A 19,216-nucleotide genomic window follows, 5' to 3' on the forward strand; every position below is an offset into this window, starting at 1 on the left:
ACTGGTCAAAATGCTCAGCTACCTGTCATAATGGCCACAAAATAAGTCACACTGCTTCTGTTTCTAATGCAAAAATTCAGCACAAAGATCCTGATGCAGGTATGGATGTAAACATTGTATCTGCTATTTCTGTTGCACCAAACGAGGTTTTCACTGACGTGTTTTTTTTTTTTTAATTCTGCACATGCAAATGGATACAGGAACTCTGGTAGCCTTGTTAAACTCACAAACTCATACAGATCTGGGCTCCCCTCTGCTTATTCTTGTGTCATGAAAGTTGCTAAATTACAATAAACAGAGTATTCCATTTCTCAGCCAATTCTCTGCCCTGTGACCTGCAAGTCAGTATCTAGCCACTTACATTTCTTGTTGCAGATAATGTATGTATGGAGAATCTTTTTTGGATTAGATACTTTTAAGTTGTTTGGCTTTTATCATTTCAGATGAAGTGAATTTAGTGTCAGAACAAGTGTCGTATATGCAGTTAGATGCATTATGTTCTGAGTTTTTCTCTTTGTTCTTTCCTGGACTGAGGTGTTCCAATGATTTTCAAGTGCACAATACCATGGAACCTTCTGCTCAGTCTCATTTTTTCCAGATCCGTCCGATCCCAGTGACACCCAGGGGACAAGACAAAGATTAATTAGATTGCCTCAAGGAATCCAGTATTGTTTGGCCTATTTCATCAAGTGATTGGTGTACCCCATTAGTTATAGTAAAGAAACCATTGGACTGGTTACGCCTCTGTGGCAATTTTAAAAGTTTCTATGGACACACAATGTGTAGTGCATACTTTCCTGATACCGCACTAAGATGAACTCTTTGTGAAGTTATCAGGTCGTCAACATTTCTCAGAAATTAACTCGTCAGATGCCTATTTACAATTCCCTTTACATACAGAGTTACAACTTATGTTAGCTGTCAATACCCCTTTTGGACCATATCAATACTTTCAGTTGCCTTTCGGAGCTGCCAGTGATCCCGCAGTTTTTCAATGTTTTTGTGACAACTTAAACCATCTGTGCCGGTTGTGCAAACTATTTGGATGACATTGTGCTTTCTGGTCCCTCCACTGAGGAGCATCTACATCTACAAAATCTCCGTACTCTTTTTTTTTCTGTCCTCCAAGCGGCTGGGTTGAGATGTAATTTAGAAAAATGTCAATTTTTTTCAACCTTCTATCATTTATCTCTGTTTTGAAGTTTCTCATGAGAGTCTCAAACCCCTGTATCAACATGTTTCTGCTATTGTGTTGCTTCCACACCCTATGTCAGTCAAAGAAATTCAGGTTTTTCCAGGAAAAGTCACCTACTACCATAAATTTTTGACTGGGGCAGTGACAATCGTCACCCGTTACATGCGTTGCTGTAAAAAGGGACTCAGTTTGCTGGCTGCTGGCCTGTGAAACCACGTTTTCCACCCTAAGACCATGTTGCATTCTGCGCCCTGCTTAGTGACATACTAACCAGGCCTCCATTTGGTCCTTGCGATGGCCGCTTCACAGTACAGGCTGGAGGTGGTACTGGCTCATAGATATCCCTATGGCTATGAACAGCCTATTGTTTGCACCTAAAAAATGCTGACTCCTGCTCAAAACAGGTACTCTAGGAATAGAAAAGGAAGCTTTGGCCATTGTATATGCTGTGAAGAAATTCCATGTTTTTCTCTATGGTACCAAATTCCACCTGGTCATCAATCACAAACTATTGATATCCATATTCAGTCGTTCTGTGACATTACCAGATAAAGTGGCACATTGCATTCAACATTGGACTCTCTTTCCTTTTGCATTGAACAACGAAATTCATTTCCGCCCTACGAATCAGCACGCAAATGCCGATGCTTTGTCCCACCTGCAGGTCAGCCTGTACCCAAGATTTGATGAGGAGGAATTGTTTTGTTTCCACATTGATGTCAGCACACAGCAGATGGTTGATGGTTTTCCTGGAACTACAACACAGATCGTGAAGGCATTAACTTTGGGTCCCGTTATGTGCAAGGTCATAATATTCGTACAACATGGTTGGCCAGATTGACCACCTTCTTGTGCATTCGACTCCTCCATAATTATTACATCTTTTGACATTGATTCTTTGTTCACTTGTAGGCATGGATCACATGGCTTCTCAAGTATTGATCCCCTCAGTGCTTTGTTCGGAGTTCTCCATTTATTATATGCAGATCACTGTGGTGTCTCACGCACAAAAGCGTTCATAGTATGTGACATACGAAGCAGCTCCCCAGGCATCATTGTCTACTTGGCAAACACCATCGCTTGCATGGGACCGTATACATATACATCTACATCTACATACATATTCCGCAATCCACCATACGGTGCGTGGCAGAGGGTACCTCGTACCACAACTAGCATCTTCTCTCCCTGTTCCATACCCAAACAGAACGAGGGAAAAATGACTGCCTATACGCCTCTGTATGCGCCCTAATCTATCTTATCTTATCTTTGTGGTCTTTCCGTGAAATGTAAGTTGGCGGCAGTAAAATTGTACTGCAGTCATCCTCAAATGCTGGTTCTCTAAATTTCCTCAGTAGCGATTCACGAAAAGAATGCCTCCTTTCCTCTAGAGACTCCCACCCGAGTTCCTGTAGCATTTCCGTAACACTCATGTGACGATCAAACCTACCAGTAACAAATCTAGCAGCCCGTCTCTGAATTGCTTCTATCTCCTCCCCCAATCCGACCTGATAGGGATCCCAAACGCTCAAGCAGTACTCAAGAATAGGTCGCACCAGCGTTCTATAAGCGATCTCCTTTACAGATGAACCACATCTTCCCAGAATTCTACCAATGAACCGAAGACAACCACCTGCGTTCCCCACAACTGCCATTACATGCTTGTCCCACTTCATATTGCTCTGCAATGTTACGCCCAAATATTTACTCGGCGTGACTGTGTCAAGCGCTACACTACTAATGGAGTATTCAAACATGACAGGATTCTTTTTCCTATTCATCTGAATTAATTTACATTTATCTATATTTAGAGTTATCTGCCATTCTTTACAACAATCACAAATCCTGTCCAAGTCATCTTGTATCATCCTACAGTCACTCAACGACGACACCTTCCCATACACCACAGCATCATCAACAAACAGCCACACATTGCTATCCACCCTATCCAAAAGATCATTTATGTAGATAGAAAACAACAGCGGACCTACCACACTTCCCTGGGGCACTCCAGATGATATCCCCACTTACGATGAACACTCACCATTGAGGACAATGTACTGGGTTCTATTACTTAAGAAGTGGATTTCACTGGCTTCTTTCTCAATGATTATTGTCTGTTTCGTGTTGATGCATATTCTCATTTTCCATATGTTGTTCATTGTGCTTCCATATCCACAACTGCCACCGTTGCAGCCTTGTCCAGAGTTTTTGCACTCAAAAGCTTGCCTACGATGTTAATGTCCAATAATGGTCCACAATTTTCATCGCAGAGTTTGCGGCATTTTGCAATTCCTGTGATATCCATCACATCCTCACCCACCATTCCATCCTCTATCTAATAGTGAGACACAGTATCTAGTGCAAACGTTCAAAATTCAGATGAGACAGAATGTTGCCAACTCTTTGTCCAACGTTGCCTTACACCAGGTTCTCTCATTGTGCCGTTTCACACCATTTGGTGAAATGAGCCCAATGGGGTGACTCCATGGGTGCCAGCTGAGGACACTGCTACACATCTTGTGTCCTGCACCCAGACATCAACCTGTGTGGCCACTGCGCTTCTTCCAGTGGGTGTGACAGTCTGGGCACATGGTTTTGGACATGATACTAAACAGATTCCGGCACCAGATCCTGGGGGTAGCATCTCTGCAACATCTGCACAGAGGATGGCCTCTGCTCGAGACATCATGATCGGTTTGGCCTTCGCACGGATGGCAGGCATCCCCTGATGTCACACCTTCACCTCCTTGTCTGTCCACATCAGGCACCACATTACCTGCTGCAAGCGAGGGCATCTGTCTTCGGTAGCTGAACCAGCAGTTCCTCTATTGCTTCCAACACCATCATCAGAGATTCTGTCATTTGTTGGTACCAGTATCATCAGCACCACGAGCACTGTCACCAGAGCAGATGACCGAGGTCGACATGGAAACAGCCCTGGTGTTGCCATATGGTTAGACTCAGGAAGGTGGGTGCAGAATGTATCTGCGCCCAAAGCGCTTCAGACCAGGTTAACCAAGCTACACTTGGCCTCAGTTCTCTATGTGTATTGTTACAGCTCTTTGTGTATGTAATTGGTTCCTGCTGAATGTTACTTAAATTCTGTGTTCGTGTCACTAATGCCTCTGTGGAATAAAGTTGTGTTCAGTTTACTGGTTATGTCTTCTTATGCCTAATTACAACAAGAAGGATAATTTAAGTGTACAACATATTTGTTGTTGAAATTTCTTTTTACAGACGTCATAACTGTATAGTAATTGCAACATTAAAAATACAAATTTCTGATATGTGCATCAATGATCGTAATGGTAAGTTACAAACAGGACTGAAATATGTATTCCTGGTCATGCAGAACTGAAAATCGATATTGGTAGTGTAGAATGTCCTAAATATTCTTAGAAGGGAAAAAAGTGTTGTGTATGAGAGACAAAGAACGACAGTATCTGACATTATATGAACTTTTTTTTTATTTTAGTAGGAATGGTTCAAAATGTGGAATGTTGTTGTGTTCCTCCAACTGAAAAGTGTCACTTTCGTACAGACTTCCTGAAAATCATACATTTTGGCAGTGAATGGAAGGACCTTGTGCCATTTTTATTGCGAACTACTACAGCTACCGGTAATAGAGTGACTTCAGTCGAAACAGAAATAAAACAATTAGCTGTTTTACCACAATGCGGTCCACACTTAATAAATGAAATTTTACATTAACAAGTTAGATTGTCAACCCTCTGATGCTGAGTATTCTAGTACATCTATGCAAATTAATAAATTTATGTCGCCCACTGGATTTTTCTGTCTCTATGTGAAGGCTAATCTCGGGAACTACTATATGGATTTAGATACTGTTTTCACTACTAGACTTATTCATGAGAAATGTTTGTGTGTGTAATTTACAATTACAATAATGATGAGTATGTAATACATGGATTGTTACCTGTTCCATACTTATTTTGGGTGTGGTGTGACATCTTGTGGTAACAAAGGGAGGTACGAGCTGGTCAGTTACAAAGAAGGCTGTATCTAGTGGCAAAACAGTAAGGTAAACAGTCACTGCAACTCCAGAGAGGAGCAAAGCTGGACCAGAATCTATATGTATTATAAATTCGAGAGTCCACTGTATTTTCCTGTCTCCATGTGAAGGCTAATCTCAGCAACTACTGTAGAAATTTTAATTTATTTTCACTAATAGATACACCGATGAGGAAAGTTTATGCTCACAATTTATTAGCGCTATGCCAGGCACGTTTTCTGACCGAAGATGTTTAGCACTACCCATGCGAAGCCTGGGCAGGACATTAGATGTACTTAACACATAATCAGATGTGACGGTCAGTTCACTGACATTATCCTGAGAGGCCAAGCTGCACACAAGACTGTAACCAAAAGACCTACATTTCTTGTGTTGGCAAGATGGTGGACAATGGCGACCCCCCACACACCCCTCCACTCACCTCATCCACTGCTGCTATCAGGATATGTAAAGCCATCTCCCTATATTCTAATCTCACTGACAACACATACCTTAGTGCTCAGAGGCACGAGAGACTGGTGTCTGGCACCGTAAGACAAACAGTTGCAAGCAGGATAAAACTGACAGAAATGAGATGGCACCAGAGTAGGAGCTCAAAACCTGGGTGAGACCCAACCCTTTGGGCAGCAAGTAGACACATAATAAGAGAGCACTACCTTTAACTATGTGGACATTCCACTAAGATATTTATCAGTTTAAATACATAACCGAGGAACATTGCTTCAACCGAATGAAAGCTGTTTGTCCTCGCGAATATGTGGTCCGGTATTTGCACCACTGTGTTACTTGGCACATAAGCTCACCTGCTCCATTGGTTCCAGCTCGACCTTGAGCTCCTCGAGCTGCGAGCACAGCTCCCTCTCCTTGTGCAGCTGATGCTCCTCCACGTTCAGGGCTTCGTACATCTGGTTCACCAAGTTCCGGACATCTGACAGCCGCTGCAGTTCTTCCTGCAAAACAGAACATGTGCTTAGTAACCGGGAGACTGTCATCTGCCATGTGTATTTCTGACAACAACTTCAGCAGGTGTAGAAAGAGTTGCTACAAAGCAATGTGAGGGTTGTCAAAGTTTTAATTACCACCTTGAAAAAATACAGTTATATATGGCTCTGTAAACTTTCCCGGCAGAATAGTTGGTTGTATTGATGTTGGGTCTCCAGCCGGAACATACCATCATCTGGATACATCCAGATGACAATATGTTCCAACTGGAGACCTGACACGAATGTAATACACTTACATAATTATTTTTTGTATCTTCTTCTCTGCTGAGCCAGCAGCTTGCATAAGGTCACAATAGACATCCTCTTAAACTTCTTACAAAATTAGCTGAAAACTGTTTATTTATTGCTGACGACACAAGTTCACAACAAGCTTGTTTCAGCATATGTACCATTATCCACAGTTCATCTAGATGGAATGACATCCATAAATAATCTTGGTACACAAGTTCTTTTACACTGATCAGCCAGAACATTATGACCACCTACATAATAGCCGGTACATCCACCTTTGGCACGGATAACAGCGGCATTGTATCGTGGCACGGAAGCAATGAGGCCTTAGTAGGTTACTGGAGGGATCTGGCACCACATCTGTGCACACAAGACACCTAATTCCTGTAAATTTTGGTGTGGGGTGGGGGTGATGAGCTCTGACAGCATGTTCAGTCACGTCCCACATGTGTTCGATTGGGTTCTGATCTGGCGAGTTGGAGGATCAGCGCATCAACTGGAACTCACCACTGTTTTCCTCGAACCACTCCATCACAATCCAGACCTTGTGACAAGACACATTTTCTTGTTGAAAATGCCATTGCCATCGGGAAATGATCACCATGAAGAGGTGTACGTGGTCTGCAACTGGTGTACGGTACTCCTTGGCCATCCTTTTGCCTTGCACGATCTCCATTGGACCCTGGGTGCTCGTATGAATGTTACCTGGAGCATAATGGAGCTGCTGTCAGCTCGTCTCTGTCCCGCAGTACAGGTGTCGAGGAGCTGTTCCCCTGGAAGACAACAGTGTTGAAGACAGTCATCACAGCTCTCTTTGAACACCTCCAGTTTGTGCCGATTCCGAAATGCTCATGCCAAGACTCTGGCTCACCACAACCTTCCCGCAGTCAAACACAGATAGATCGAATGCCTTCCCCATTCTACACACAAACAACACACCCACTGATGCTACATGCATCGTGCGTGTGTCTAACTAGTAGTCATCCCTCACCAGGTGATGCTGGTATCGCTTGGATGGGTTTATACCGACAGTAGGTTGGTGGTCATAATATTCTGGCTGATCAGGGTAAGTACTGTGTTGTTAACATAGGTCATGTATTTACACTGTTCAGATGAAGTGACGTTCATAAATCATGTTAGAACATAAATTCTTTTGTGTACTATGCTGGTATTTTTTGTGACCTATCTAAGGCACTTTGCTCTGTTGCGAATCACAGTATTCTTCTAGGTAAATTGAATTTTTATGCAATTAATGGCATATCCAACCAATGGATAATGTCATATCCAACCAAAAGAATGCAGACAGTTGTACTTAGTAGTTCAGTCAACATAGTCTGGGGACGCAATCCCGACTTGAGAGAAATCACATATAGGGCTCACATAAGCAGCTTAATTTTACTTCTACTATTGTTCCTCACATACACAAATAATCTTCCGCCTAAGACACAACAAGCAGAATTACTTCTTTTTGCAGATGATGCTAGTACGGTAATCAGTCCAATGGTACATACAGGAACAGAAGAAACAGTAAACAACGTTCTTAAAAGTATCATTGACTGGTTTTCTGTGAATTTTAAAAAGACACAGAATATTCAGTTGTGCACATCTAGGGGTACTACACCTATGATATGTATAATGATTGGTGAAGAAACAATAAATATAATGGAAGCTTCAAAATTCTTAGGTGTTCATACTGATGAGAATTTAAACTGGAGAAAGCACATTTTGGAACTCCTACAAAACTTAGTTCAGCCTCATTAGGTCTTAGAGTCATTACAAACCCTGGGAAGAGACAAATCAGTACATTGGCATATTTTCCACATTTTCATTCAATAATGTCGTGTGGCATAATGTCCTGGGTAAGTCATCTTTACGAAAGAAACTCTCTACTGCTCAAAAACGCGTTGTAAGAATAATATGTGGTGTCCATCCACGATCATCTTATAGACGTCTGTTTAAGGAGTTGGGGATTCTGACTACTGCTTCACAGCACATTTATTCCCTCATGAAGTGTGTTGTAAATAGTCCACAACAGTTCAAAAGAGGCAGTTATGTACATAATTCCAACAGGAAAAGTGGCATTCATTACTCCACATTAAGGTTGTCTTTAGCACACAATGGGTGCACGATACCCCAACTAAAATTTTTGATCAATTGCCCAGCGATATACGATATCTGACAGACAGCAAAGTAAAATTTGAAAACAAACCGCGAAAATTTCTCCTTGACAACTCCTTCCATTCTTTGGAGGAATTTCTATTATTGTAATGTGTAAAAGGTGGCGAGCAGTTATTACTAACTCAAATCGGCATTATAATAAATAAAAACTTATAAATGTCAACTGGTAGCTATTTTCACAAATTAATTTGCAATGTGAATATAGGCTAAAATAGGTTGTACCACATCTTTATGATTCATCGTACAAAATGGTCCATAGAACGTGATAATAAGTAGCTAATATACGTCACATACTGTACTTACTTCCTGCAGAAATTTCGTGTTATTTTTTGACAGCTGTAAAATGGCAGATCGTGCACACAAAGCATCATTGGAATGATCTGTAATTTTACAACTGTCAAAAAAATAACACGAAATTTCTGTAGAAAGTAAATACCTGACCTTTGTTAACAACGCAGGTACATAAAAGAACTTACGTTCCAAGATGATTTATGGACGTCACTCCATATAGAATCTAGAGGAAACATGATACAGATGCACATATGCGGGAAAAAGCTTGTCGTGAAATCATGTAGTCAACAAGACTTTAACAATTTGCAGCTATTTTTGTGAAAAGTATAAGGAAAATATTTTTCTGGGTATATTTTTGTTCTGCCGTTGAAACTACAAGAAAATGCGTTTTTTTTTCCACCAGACGCGCTTCGTTTTATTGAGGTATAGCGAAACGCGTCTGATGAAAAATAAAGGAAAAAAAGGACACGCATTTCCATGTAGTTTTAACGACGGAACGAAAATACCCTCAGAAATTGTGAAGCAACTACGGACAATATGGCCACACAAATGCAGAAAATTTTTTCGTTTGTTTGCAGACGAAGCCTGTAGTCCAGGTAAATGACGAGATCATCTTAGCCCAGTACAGACAGCACTGAAAGGGGGTTGAGTTGTAAAAGGTGGAGTGAGTTTGATTTTCAGATATGGTGCCTGTATTACCCCAAGTTTTAGATCTCCATTTTGTACGTTATCCATCATCTCGAGAAAAACCGACAAGAAGTGTCACATTTTTCAGTTTTTCCTCAGTAACTCACTGCCAGTGTATTTTACGCTACAATATGTCATTATCAGTTTTAAAGAACGTTAAATTTCCTGCAAGTTTCACATAGAGGGTGTTCGGAAATTCCCATGCACATAATATTTCGAATTGGAACCCATGTCAGGAAACGTACTGTTTCCGTGGTACAGTCGTTTGAAAACATTATTTTTTAGTAGGTACGTATGCAACAGGATTGTCATGGAAGGGGGGTACATCCGATGCCAGTGCCAATGAATAAAGAACCAGCTCCATAGACATTGTTGTACATGATTTCAAGCCAATGCAAAAAATACTTATGGCAACAAATGCAGCTGCAAAAAAAGTGGGACGTCGATGCTCCATTGCATCTTTCAATGTGGATTCGAATTGTACGGCAATGCACCAGATGTTGAATTCATCGTGGAAGAAGACGAGTTCGACGATCCACTGCGTTCTGGTCGAAGTGGTGAGCTGTACACGTCTGAGGCAAAACAACACAAATTGTAAGTTTTTAGCTTAAAATCTTGTATATATCATTAAAATAAACCGTAATATCTATTTTTAAATTGTAATTTGTTGAAATATACGTATATGTAAAAGAGTTGAAAATTGGTGTTTTTCAGAAGAGCTTATTCCCCAGAAATTACGTGAATCTCCTAAATTACATGCACATATTGCACACATAACGGCTAAAGATGATATTACTTTTAGGAATACTATTTTTGACTGAGGATGTGTGGCGAAACAATTGCTGTGTCATTTGAGAGATACAGAGCCGAGCGAGTGTACCAGGGGGTTGGTTGTTCCAGTTCACTGCTACCAGCGCGACGTCTACATAACGCGCCTATGCGTCGCATACAAATATTGCATCATAATCTAAGAATGAAATTAAAAATTAAAGTAGCTTTTCCAAACTTTGTCAGTGTATGCTTCAGTATATTAATGTTTAAACTGTTAAATCTCAGAGTGACAAGATGAATATGTTTCCCTAAATAGATCGTTATAAATAAAAGGCAAGTGGCACTAAATAATGACGGTAGAAAGCCAAAAATTATTCAGGATGTGCAAATGTATTTCACAATCAACTGTTACAAGTCTCAACTTGATGGGTGCAATATTTTCGTCAAAATCAGTGTTTTTACGAAACACTTAATGCGCTAAATATTAGACTGGGAAGTTCTGGGTAGGGTAAAGTAACCCAAATCGCACCACATTTCATAAAAACTGCTGTAAAAGCCTTAAAATGTTCTATTTTAGTTACATAAACGGAAATGAATACAGGGTGGCGCAGATGGATCGGGTGGTTTTGAAGTGGACTGTACGTCTGGAGGGGGGGAGCCAGGTGTTCGGCGACTTCGTCCTGTGGTGGGGGGGGGGGGGGGGGAAGTTTCAGTTGCAGGCTGGCAGTCAGTCGCGATTGCTACGTGGTCCGTTGAGCATCGTGTTTTCGCAGTGGAAGAGTTCATACGCAATAACGAGTCAATTGTTGCTGTGACGCGTGCCTTTCGCCGGCGTTTCAACATCCCACCTCGCGGTAGTGTTCCTAAGCGAGATACGATATTGAGTTGGGTGCATAATTTCCGCACTACTGGTTCATGTGCTCCAAAATGGACGCCTAGACCGCCAACAATAACAACGCCTGAGAACGTGGAGCGTGTGAGACGCGATGTCACTGCGAGCCCACGTCGATCAACGAGACGTCGTGCTCAAGCTCTTGGAATGTCACGTCGGAGCCTTCAAAGGATTCTTAACGAAGAACTGAAATTCCACCCCTATAAAATCCTGTTGGTACAGAAGATTCTCCCAACAGACCATCTTCAAAGGCTTCAGTTCAGCCAACAGATGTTGGAGTTATTGGAAGATGTAAACCTGATTATCATGATGTCTGACGAGGCTCACTTTCACATTAACGGATACGTAAACAAGCAAAATTGCCGTTACTGGGCCGACACTAACCCAAGAGATCTACACCAACGGCCTCTCCATAGTGACAAAGTGACGGTTTGGTGTGGGGTTTCTAAGGTAGGGATAATTGGTCCTTACTTTTTTGAAAATGAAAGGGAGCAGGCGGTTACTGTTAATTCGCAGCGTTATGTGAACATGATTGAAGATTTTCTTCTCCCACAACTTGAAGAGAACAATTACGACATGGGCAATATGTGGTTCCAACAAGACGGGGCAACTGCACATACCGCTAGGATATCAATGCAAGCTGTACGCGCTCTGTTCCCTGGCCGTTTGATTTCCCGTAATGGAGATGTCCATTGGACCCCTCGCTCGCCGGACCTCACGGTATGTGACTTTTTCTTATGGGGCTATTTAAAAGCAAGGGTCTACATGAACAAACCCCGGACCATTCAGGAGTTGAAGGCAGCAATTCACACCGAAATCACATCAATTCCTGGTGATGTGCTTGAGCGGGCAATGCGGAACGTTAAGGACCGACTCCAAGAATGCGTCGCTCGAGAAGGAGGGCATTTGATGGATGTAATTTTTAAAAACTAACATTACTATTTTTTTGTTAATAAACTTCCATTGTAACTACACGTTTTGCACTTTATTTCAATCCAATACCTTTACAATTGACAGTTTGACAAGTATTTTAAAACCACCCGATCCATCTGCGCCACCCTGTATTTGTGTTTTGGGTACAAAACCATTTACAAGAATTTTTGCCATAATATACATATTTATTTTTGACAGTTTTGTAAAACTCTGCAATTGGTGCCATTTGGGCTAATGGTTTCCTAAATTGCACCACGGGGTGCCAAAATCGCTCCTGTTCCTACTATTATGCGGTTTTTGGTTGAAAATTAGTTTTTAAATTTAAGGGTATATAATTAATTATTTATTTATTTCTCTGAATATCTCACACAAATAGCCTTTAAAATATTCGTAATAATGCTTTGCTGTTATTGAAAAAAAGAAAATAAATTTATCATTGTTCAGATACAGTTTAACTTATGTACAAACTCACACTGAAAGGTCATTTCATGTTTTAAAACACCAGCACAGGTTTCATGAGCCCATTTTCTGCAAATTGAGCATTGCAGCATATCCTCCACCACACTTTCTTCACAAATCAATTTCAACCTGAATATTTTCGAGAGATGATGACGATGAAGCAGTGTTATTTTCGTTGCATCTCTGCTTCTTCCTTTTGAAGGTCCAAGCCCATCAGTTGATTTCAACACTTTCTTTGCAACATGAAGTGATTTTTTTGTCCCTAATATCTTGCAATGTATTCGTATGCTTCAAGTCAACATTTAAACTTTCTGAGCACCTTTCTTTTGTCTTTTTCGTTGTCTGGTAGGCGTAACCGGTTTTGACAAAGGACTCATTGCATGGACGGTCACAGCAAGACTTCATGAGGCGCTAATTAGAAGTGGTTGCTATGCCTTTGTATTTGCTCCGTTGGAGAGGCCTCCTTCAGCTTCTTGACGCCCATTCTCAGCTCTGTCATTGGGAAGAGTTAGGCACATTGGCGCCTCTTCAGGTTGATTTGCGTTGCTTTTCTGTGAATGGGTAATAGCTGGAACAAAGTCAGCATCGCGAAAGACATTTCTGTCTACGGGCCAGATTCCAGTGGTTCTGAAACCATTCATTGCATTGATGAAGTTTGCTGCTCGGATGAACGCTTCGGAAAGCGGAGAACAAACCTCGAACTGAGTCGCAGGGGCCTCATTACCTCGCAGCCACTTCCACAGTGCTTCATCATAATAGGAACGGTGTGTAGTGTGCCCAGCAAGTTTTAAGAGTAAAAACAGCATGCGACCTTGCAAATTTAATAGCATCAAGATTCATGGAGTGTGTCGAGTGTCCAACCAACACAAGAAGAACTTGTCTCTCTGCGATGGTTTGACATACGCAATAAAATGCGCCAGCCATTTAATGTGTCTGAAATTTCCACAACAGCGCCTGGCGGAGCACCAGTTTTCAGGGAAGGATGCATCCTAAGCCTCTTAAATATTATCATGGGGGTGGGGGGTGGGGGTGGCATAAGTACCACGAGCACTCGTACAGCAGACAATTGTAGTGTTAGTTCCTCTTTCGGCACTAGCAACACTACCCACTTGATGTTTCCCCTTCTGTGCCAACATCTTAGGAGATTTCTTTTGTACAGTTGAGAAACCCGATTCGTCGACATTGAAAATGAGCAGTCCATTTAGTTTTTATGCTCGTCTACATTTTTTTCCAGATTGTCAAAAGACTTGTTAACATTTTCTTTATTAAAACCTCCAGCCCTAGCAATAGATACATTTTCAGGCTGTCGTAAAGTTAGTGTCGGATGACGTTTCACAAAAGCGTATAACCATTTCTTACCACCCATTTTTTTCTCTTTACTGAATGGATTGTCAAGATGGGGATTAGCCTCAATTTTATTTGAAAAGCTAACTTACTTACTTCAGTTATTCGCAAGACCGAACAGATTCTCTTCGAATTCTAAAATAACATTAACAAGTTCTTCTACAGCTGAAAGTGATAGTAATGCTGTTTGTCTTCCATTCACTGCCCCATTGTTGCCACGGTTGACTCCCCGTATAATTTCACCTCGAATATGTCTTAGAAACGGTTTCTTTGGTATTTCTTTTTTCTGCAACATTCGTTCAGTTTTAATTTTCGTTCTTTAAAATCTTCTCTAAAATCCTCCAATAAATGTATTGAAGGATTTAGCCTAAATGGCTTTCATTACTAAGGTTCTAAAATCGCACCAGTAAAGATTCCTAAATCGCACTGGTGCTATTTAGGCAACTCAGCAGTGGTGCGATTTCGGCAACCATCCCATTTTGTGAGTTTGTCATGCTGTAAGCTAAACAACTGACTGAATGACAATTATAACGATGTCAAAGAGTAGTTAAATATATCTTAATTATATGTAATAGATGTGAATGAAATTATGTTTTGTACCTTAGTAGCAGGCTCCTTACGAAAAGTACACAAATCTCACATTAAAATCGTCACTTTTCTTGTAAACCAAATACAACACGAACTACCGCATCCACTGAAACCGAACTATTGTCGCATCATGGGTGTGTTCCCTAGTTCAAACTACTTCCGTTAGGTGGTGCGGAAGTATCACCGGTAAATCTAAAAACGTGGTGGTGCGATTTGAAAGCCGTTGCGATATAAGCTACTTTCCCCAACAGCACTTGATTACATCCGTTAAATAATGAAGCTATAAAAAGTTTCAAGACTTTGATGTAAATACCAATCAATACAAGGTCTCTTACGGATGTAGTTCAGAGGTCATGTTCAACTGTCGGTCCCGTTTTAAAAATTCTAGCCGGCTCGAACTTAATGCAGTCGAGCTAAAACTTTTTCTGTAATTAAAGCCAATCTAAATCCATTCATATAAAAATAACGAAGATTGTAAATTGATTCATAGCCGACTTCCTAAATAATAAGAGTCAGAGAAAGCGGCCAATTAGATGCTACTACCTCGGTATACAGCAAATGACGGCAGGTTCCCTTCGACCGTCCGCTGTGCCCTTATATACAAATACGGCCTGAGAACCCAGTGACGACCAAGAAGACGAGCCAAACTGAGAAGACAACAAATACACTGCGATTCACCGAACCGCACAATAACCCTGGATTCGGTGTGGGGCGGCGGTGGGGTGGGTGGACTGCTGTAGCCTGTAGTGGGGTTGTGAACCACTGAGGTGCGGACGAAGCCTCTCCATCGTTTCTAGGTACCCGGTTCAATACACACAACATACCTGAAAATCTAAATTACTCCACTATTTGCAATCAAAAATGGTATCTCTGTTGGCTTATCTCGCCGCTAGAGGAGCTAAACAAAATGGTGCAGTCCATTGACAGTGTAGCATCATGCGGTATTTAGTTTTCTGCCTTTGAAGGGGAACAACACTGCAATAACCCTTGCTGAGTCAGTGGAAGGGTAAAAGAAGGATGGACCATCGTATGACACAGTGGTTATGTGGCGTCGACGCTTTTATTGTTGTCAGACGACTCCGAATGACGAAGAATTAAGCGACAGACCACTCCTCTGTAAGTGGCAACCACAAAGAAAATGGACGTCCTGGTGCTGGAAGACCTGTCGATCGCAATCGAGGCGATAGCAGAAAAAGTGAAAATCACTCTCTCAGCAGATCTCAACATCCTTCACGACATTTTGAACACGAAAAATTTCGCCGCCCGCTGAATTCTGTGACCGCTCAACTCCGTTAAGAGAAGCCTGCCGAACGGAGACATCAGCCGAAGTCTTGCAGCTGTATCAGGCCTATCCAGATGGCTTCTGGAGCTGCCTAATCATTGTGGACGAGTGCTTGGCGTACCACTATGACCCCAAGACAAAAAAAAGTGAAAACAAATGGATTCACAACCACGCCGAAAAAGAGCGAGGACCCAGCCATCAGCGCAGTGCGAAGAGTCACAGGTTCTTCGGCTATCAAATTCAGATTCTGTCTCTAACCCCCCCCCCCCCCGTTTTCTCCTAACATGGCACCCAATGACTTCTTCCTGTTTCATCGGAAGATCAAACCATTGCGTGGCGGCATTTCCAGAATGACTACTACAGCCAACATCTCTGCCGCGTCAGCCGCTGATGGTGAAAAATGTGTCAAATGGCTCTGAGCACTATGGGACTTAACTGCTGAGGTCATCAGCCCCCTAGAACGTGGAACTACTTAAACCTAACTAACCTAAGGACATCACAACATCTATGCCCGAGGCAGGATTCGAACCTGCGACCGTAGCAGTCGCGCGGTTCCGGACTGAGCGCCTAGAACCGCTCGGCCACCGCGGCTGGCTAAAAATGTGCCACATTGAAAGGTGAACACAGACACAAATAGCATCACCAAGTTTCACCGGCACTGGCGCAGCTTGATCATTAAGAGGTGATAATTAAAACATGGTGACTGCCCCTTGCATTCAACGTATCGAACACGACAATAAATAAATAAAATGAAAGCAAAAACTGTCCAAACAAAGATTGTTTTGTTTCCCAAGCCCCGTGTGTTTGCTTACACTACTGAAAATCGCTTGAAAACACATTGTACATAAATTCCAATGTTCAGTTGTTCAGTACCAGGTTGTTTATGTTTCCGTGTCTCAATATGTAAAAGTGGAACCTTTACGGTATCGCTTTATTGTTCGTGTGCCTGTCCGACTGTTAAGAATCTTTTTTATCAGGAACGAGTACAGGTATAAAGTTCAAATGTATGTCACATATTAGGGTATATGGTCCCATGGCGGTGTAAAAATTTTAAGCTTCTAACTCAATTCAGTCAAAAGATATGACCGTTTATGTTACATATTTTGATACTCGCAAACTGACTCACCAAAACCCACAGAGTACCTCTCGTTGACCTAGAATTATGAAATCTGGCAAGAAGCAAGGTTCCAGACTACGACTAAAGGGAAAAATCCGAAATTGTTAATTTGTAATTACATCGACGAAAAAATTTTCTTTTGTCATTTGTTATCCGACATAAAATTGAAATTAAAACATTCTCTAAAGTCTTTGAATCCTTGGAACGGATGTCTTACGAGTATCAAAGTCAGTAGCAGGCAGAAGTGATAGAGATTCTCGCTTCCAGGAATGTATGAACTGTCTACAGTTACAATTAAGTTTGTACGGAACCCTGAGTGAGCGAGTCCTACTGGCACATCTCTATTAAAAAAAAAAAAAAAAAAAAAATGGACTACAGTGTTTTTTTGTACCAAGAGACATCTGAGACAAAAGCTGTTTTGTAGATCACAGATGGCAACACGAAGTAACAGCACAATGGATATGGGAATTCTTATGCTGCCGGCCGCGGTGGTCTCGCGGTTCTAGGCGCGCAGTCCGGAACCGTGCGACTGCTACGGTCGCAGGTTCGAATCCTGCCTCGGGCATGGATGTTTGTGATGTCCTTAGGTTAGTTAGGTTTAAGTAGTTCTAAGTTCTAGGGGACTAATGACCACAGCAGTTGAGTCCCATAGTGCTCAGAGCCATTTGAACCAATTCTTATGCTGTTGTGGCAAGCCTCCCGGCACTACTATACGTTGAGAGAAGATTAGATTAGATTAGATTAGATTAGATTTACATCTACATCTACACGGACACTCTGCAAATCACATTTAAGTGCCTGGCAGAGGGTTCATCGAAACACCTTCACAATTTTCTATTATTCCAATTCGTATAGCGCGCGGAAAGAACGAACACATATTAACTTTCCGTAAGAGTTCTGTTTTCCTTATTTCATCGTGGTGATGGTTTCTCCCTATGTAGGTCGGCGTCAACAAAATACACTCCTGGAAATTGAAATAAGAACACCGTGAATTCATTGTCCCAGGAAGGGGAAACTTTATTGACACATTCCTGGGGTCAGATACATCACATGATCACACTGACAGAACCACAGGCACATAGACACAGGCAACAGAGCATGCACAATGTCGGCACTAGTACAGTGTATATCCTCCTTTCGCAGCAATGCAGGCTGCTATTCTCCCATGGAGACGATCGTAGAGATGCTGGATGAAGTCCTGTGGAACGGCTTGCCATGCCATTTCCACCTGGCGCCTCAGTTGGACCAGCGTTCGTGCTGGACGTGCAGACCGCGTGAGACGACGCTTCATCCAGTCCCAAACATGCTCGATGGGGGACAGATCCGGAGATCTTGCTGGCCAGGGTAGTTGACTTACACCTTCTAGAGCACGTTGGGTGGCACGGGATACATGCGAACGTGCATTGTCCTGTTGGAACAGCAAGTTCCCTTGCCGGTCTAGGAATGGTAGAACGATGGGTTCGATGACGGTTTGGATGTACCGTGCACTATTCAGTGTCCCCTCGACGATCACCAGTGGTGTACGGCCAGTGTAGGAGATCGCTCCCCACACCATGATGCTGGGTGTTGGCCCTGTGTGCCTCGGTCGTATGCAGTCCTGATTGTGGCGCTCTCCTGCACGGCGCCAAACACGCATACGACCATCATTGGCACCAAGGCAGAAGCGACTCTCATCGCTGAAGACGACACGTCTCCATTCGTCCCTCCATTCACGCCTGTGGCGACACCACTGGAGGCGGGCTGCACGATGTTGGGGCGCCAGCGGAAGACGGCCTAACGGTGTGCGGGACCGTAGCCCAGCTTCATGGAGACGGTTGCGAATGGTCCTCGCCGATACCCCAGGAGCAACAGTGTCCCTAATTTGCTGGGAAGTGGCGGTGTGGTCCCCTACGGCACTGCGTAGGATCCTACGGTCTTGGCGTGCATCCGTGCGTCGCTGCGGTCCGGTCCCAGGTCGACGGGCACGTGCACCTTCCGCCGACCACTGGCGACAACATCGATGTACTGTGGAGACCTCACGCCCCACGTGTTGAGCAATTCGGCGGTACGTCCACCCGGCCTCCCGCATGCCCACTATACGCCCTCGCTCAAAGTCCGTCAACTGCACATACGGTTCACGTCCACGCTATCGCGGCATGCTACCAGTGTTAAAGACTGCGATGGAGCTCCGTATGCCACGGCAAACTGGCTGACACTGACGGCGGCGGT

The 19,216-nt window shown here is 42.7% G+C and overlaps 1 protein-coding gene across 1 annotated transcript in view; it reads right to left on the reverse strand.

Annotated features, from left to right (window-relative positions):
• Window positions 1–19,216, reverse strand: part of LOC126204002 (calcium uniporter protein, mitochondrial) — an 88,655-nt gene that overhangs the window by 24,932 nt on the left and 44,507 nt on the right. The window contains exon 3 of the mRNA XM_049938433.1: window positions 6,035–6,181. Within this exon, the coding sequence (XP_049794390.1) occupies window positions 6,035–6,181 (147 nt within the window). The remainder of the gene's footprint in view (window positions 1–6,034; window positions 6,182–19,216) is intronic.

The sequence above is a fragment of the Schistocerca nitens genome, chromosome 9, assembly GCF_023898315.1.
Source record: "Schistocerca nitens isolate TAMUIC-IGC-003100 chromosome 9, iqSchNite1.1, whole genome shotgun sequence".
Taxonomy (NCBI): Eukaryota; Metazoa; Arthropoda; class Insecta; order Orthoptera; family Acrididae; genus Schistocerca; species Schistocerca nitens.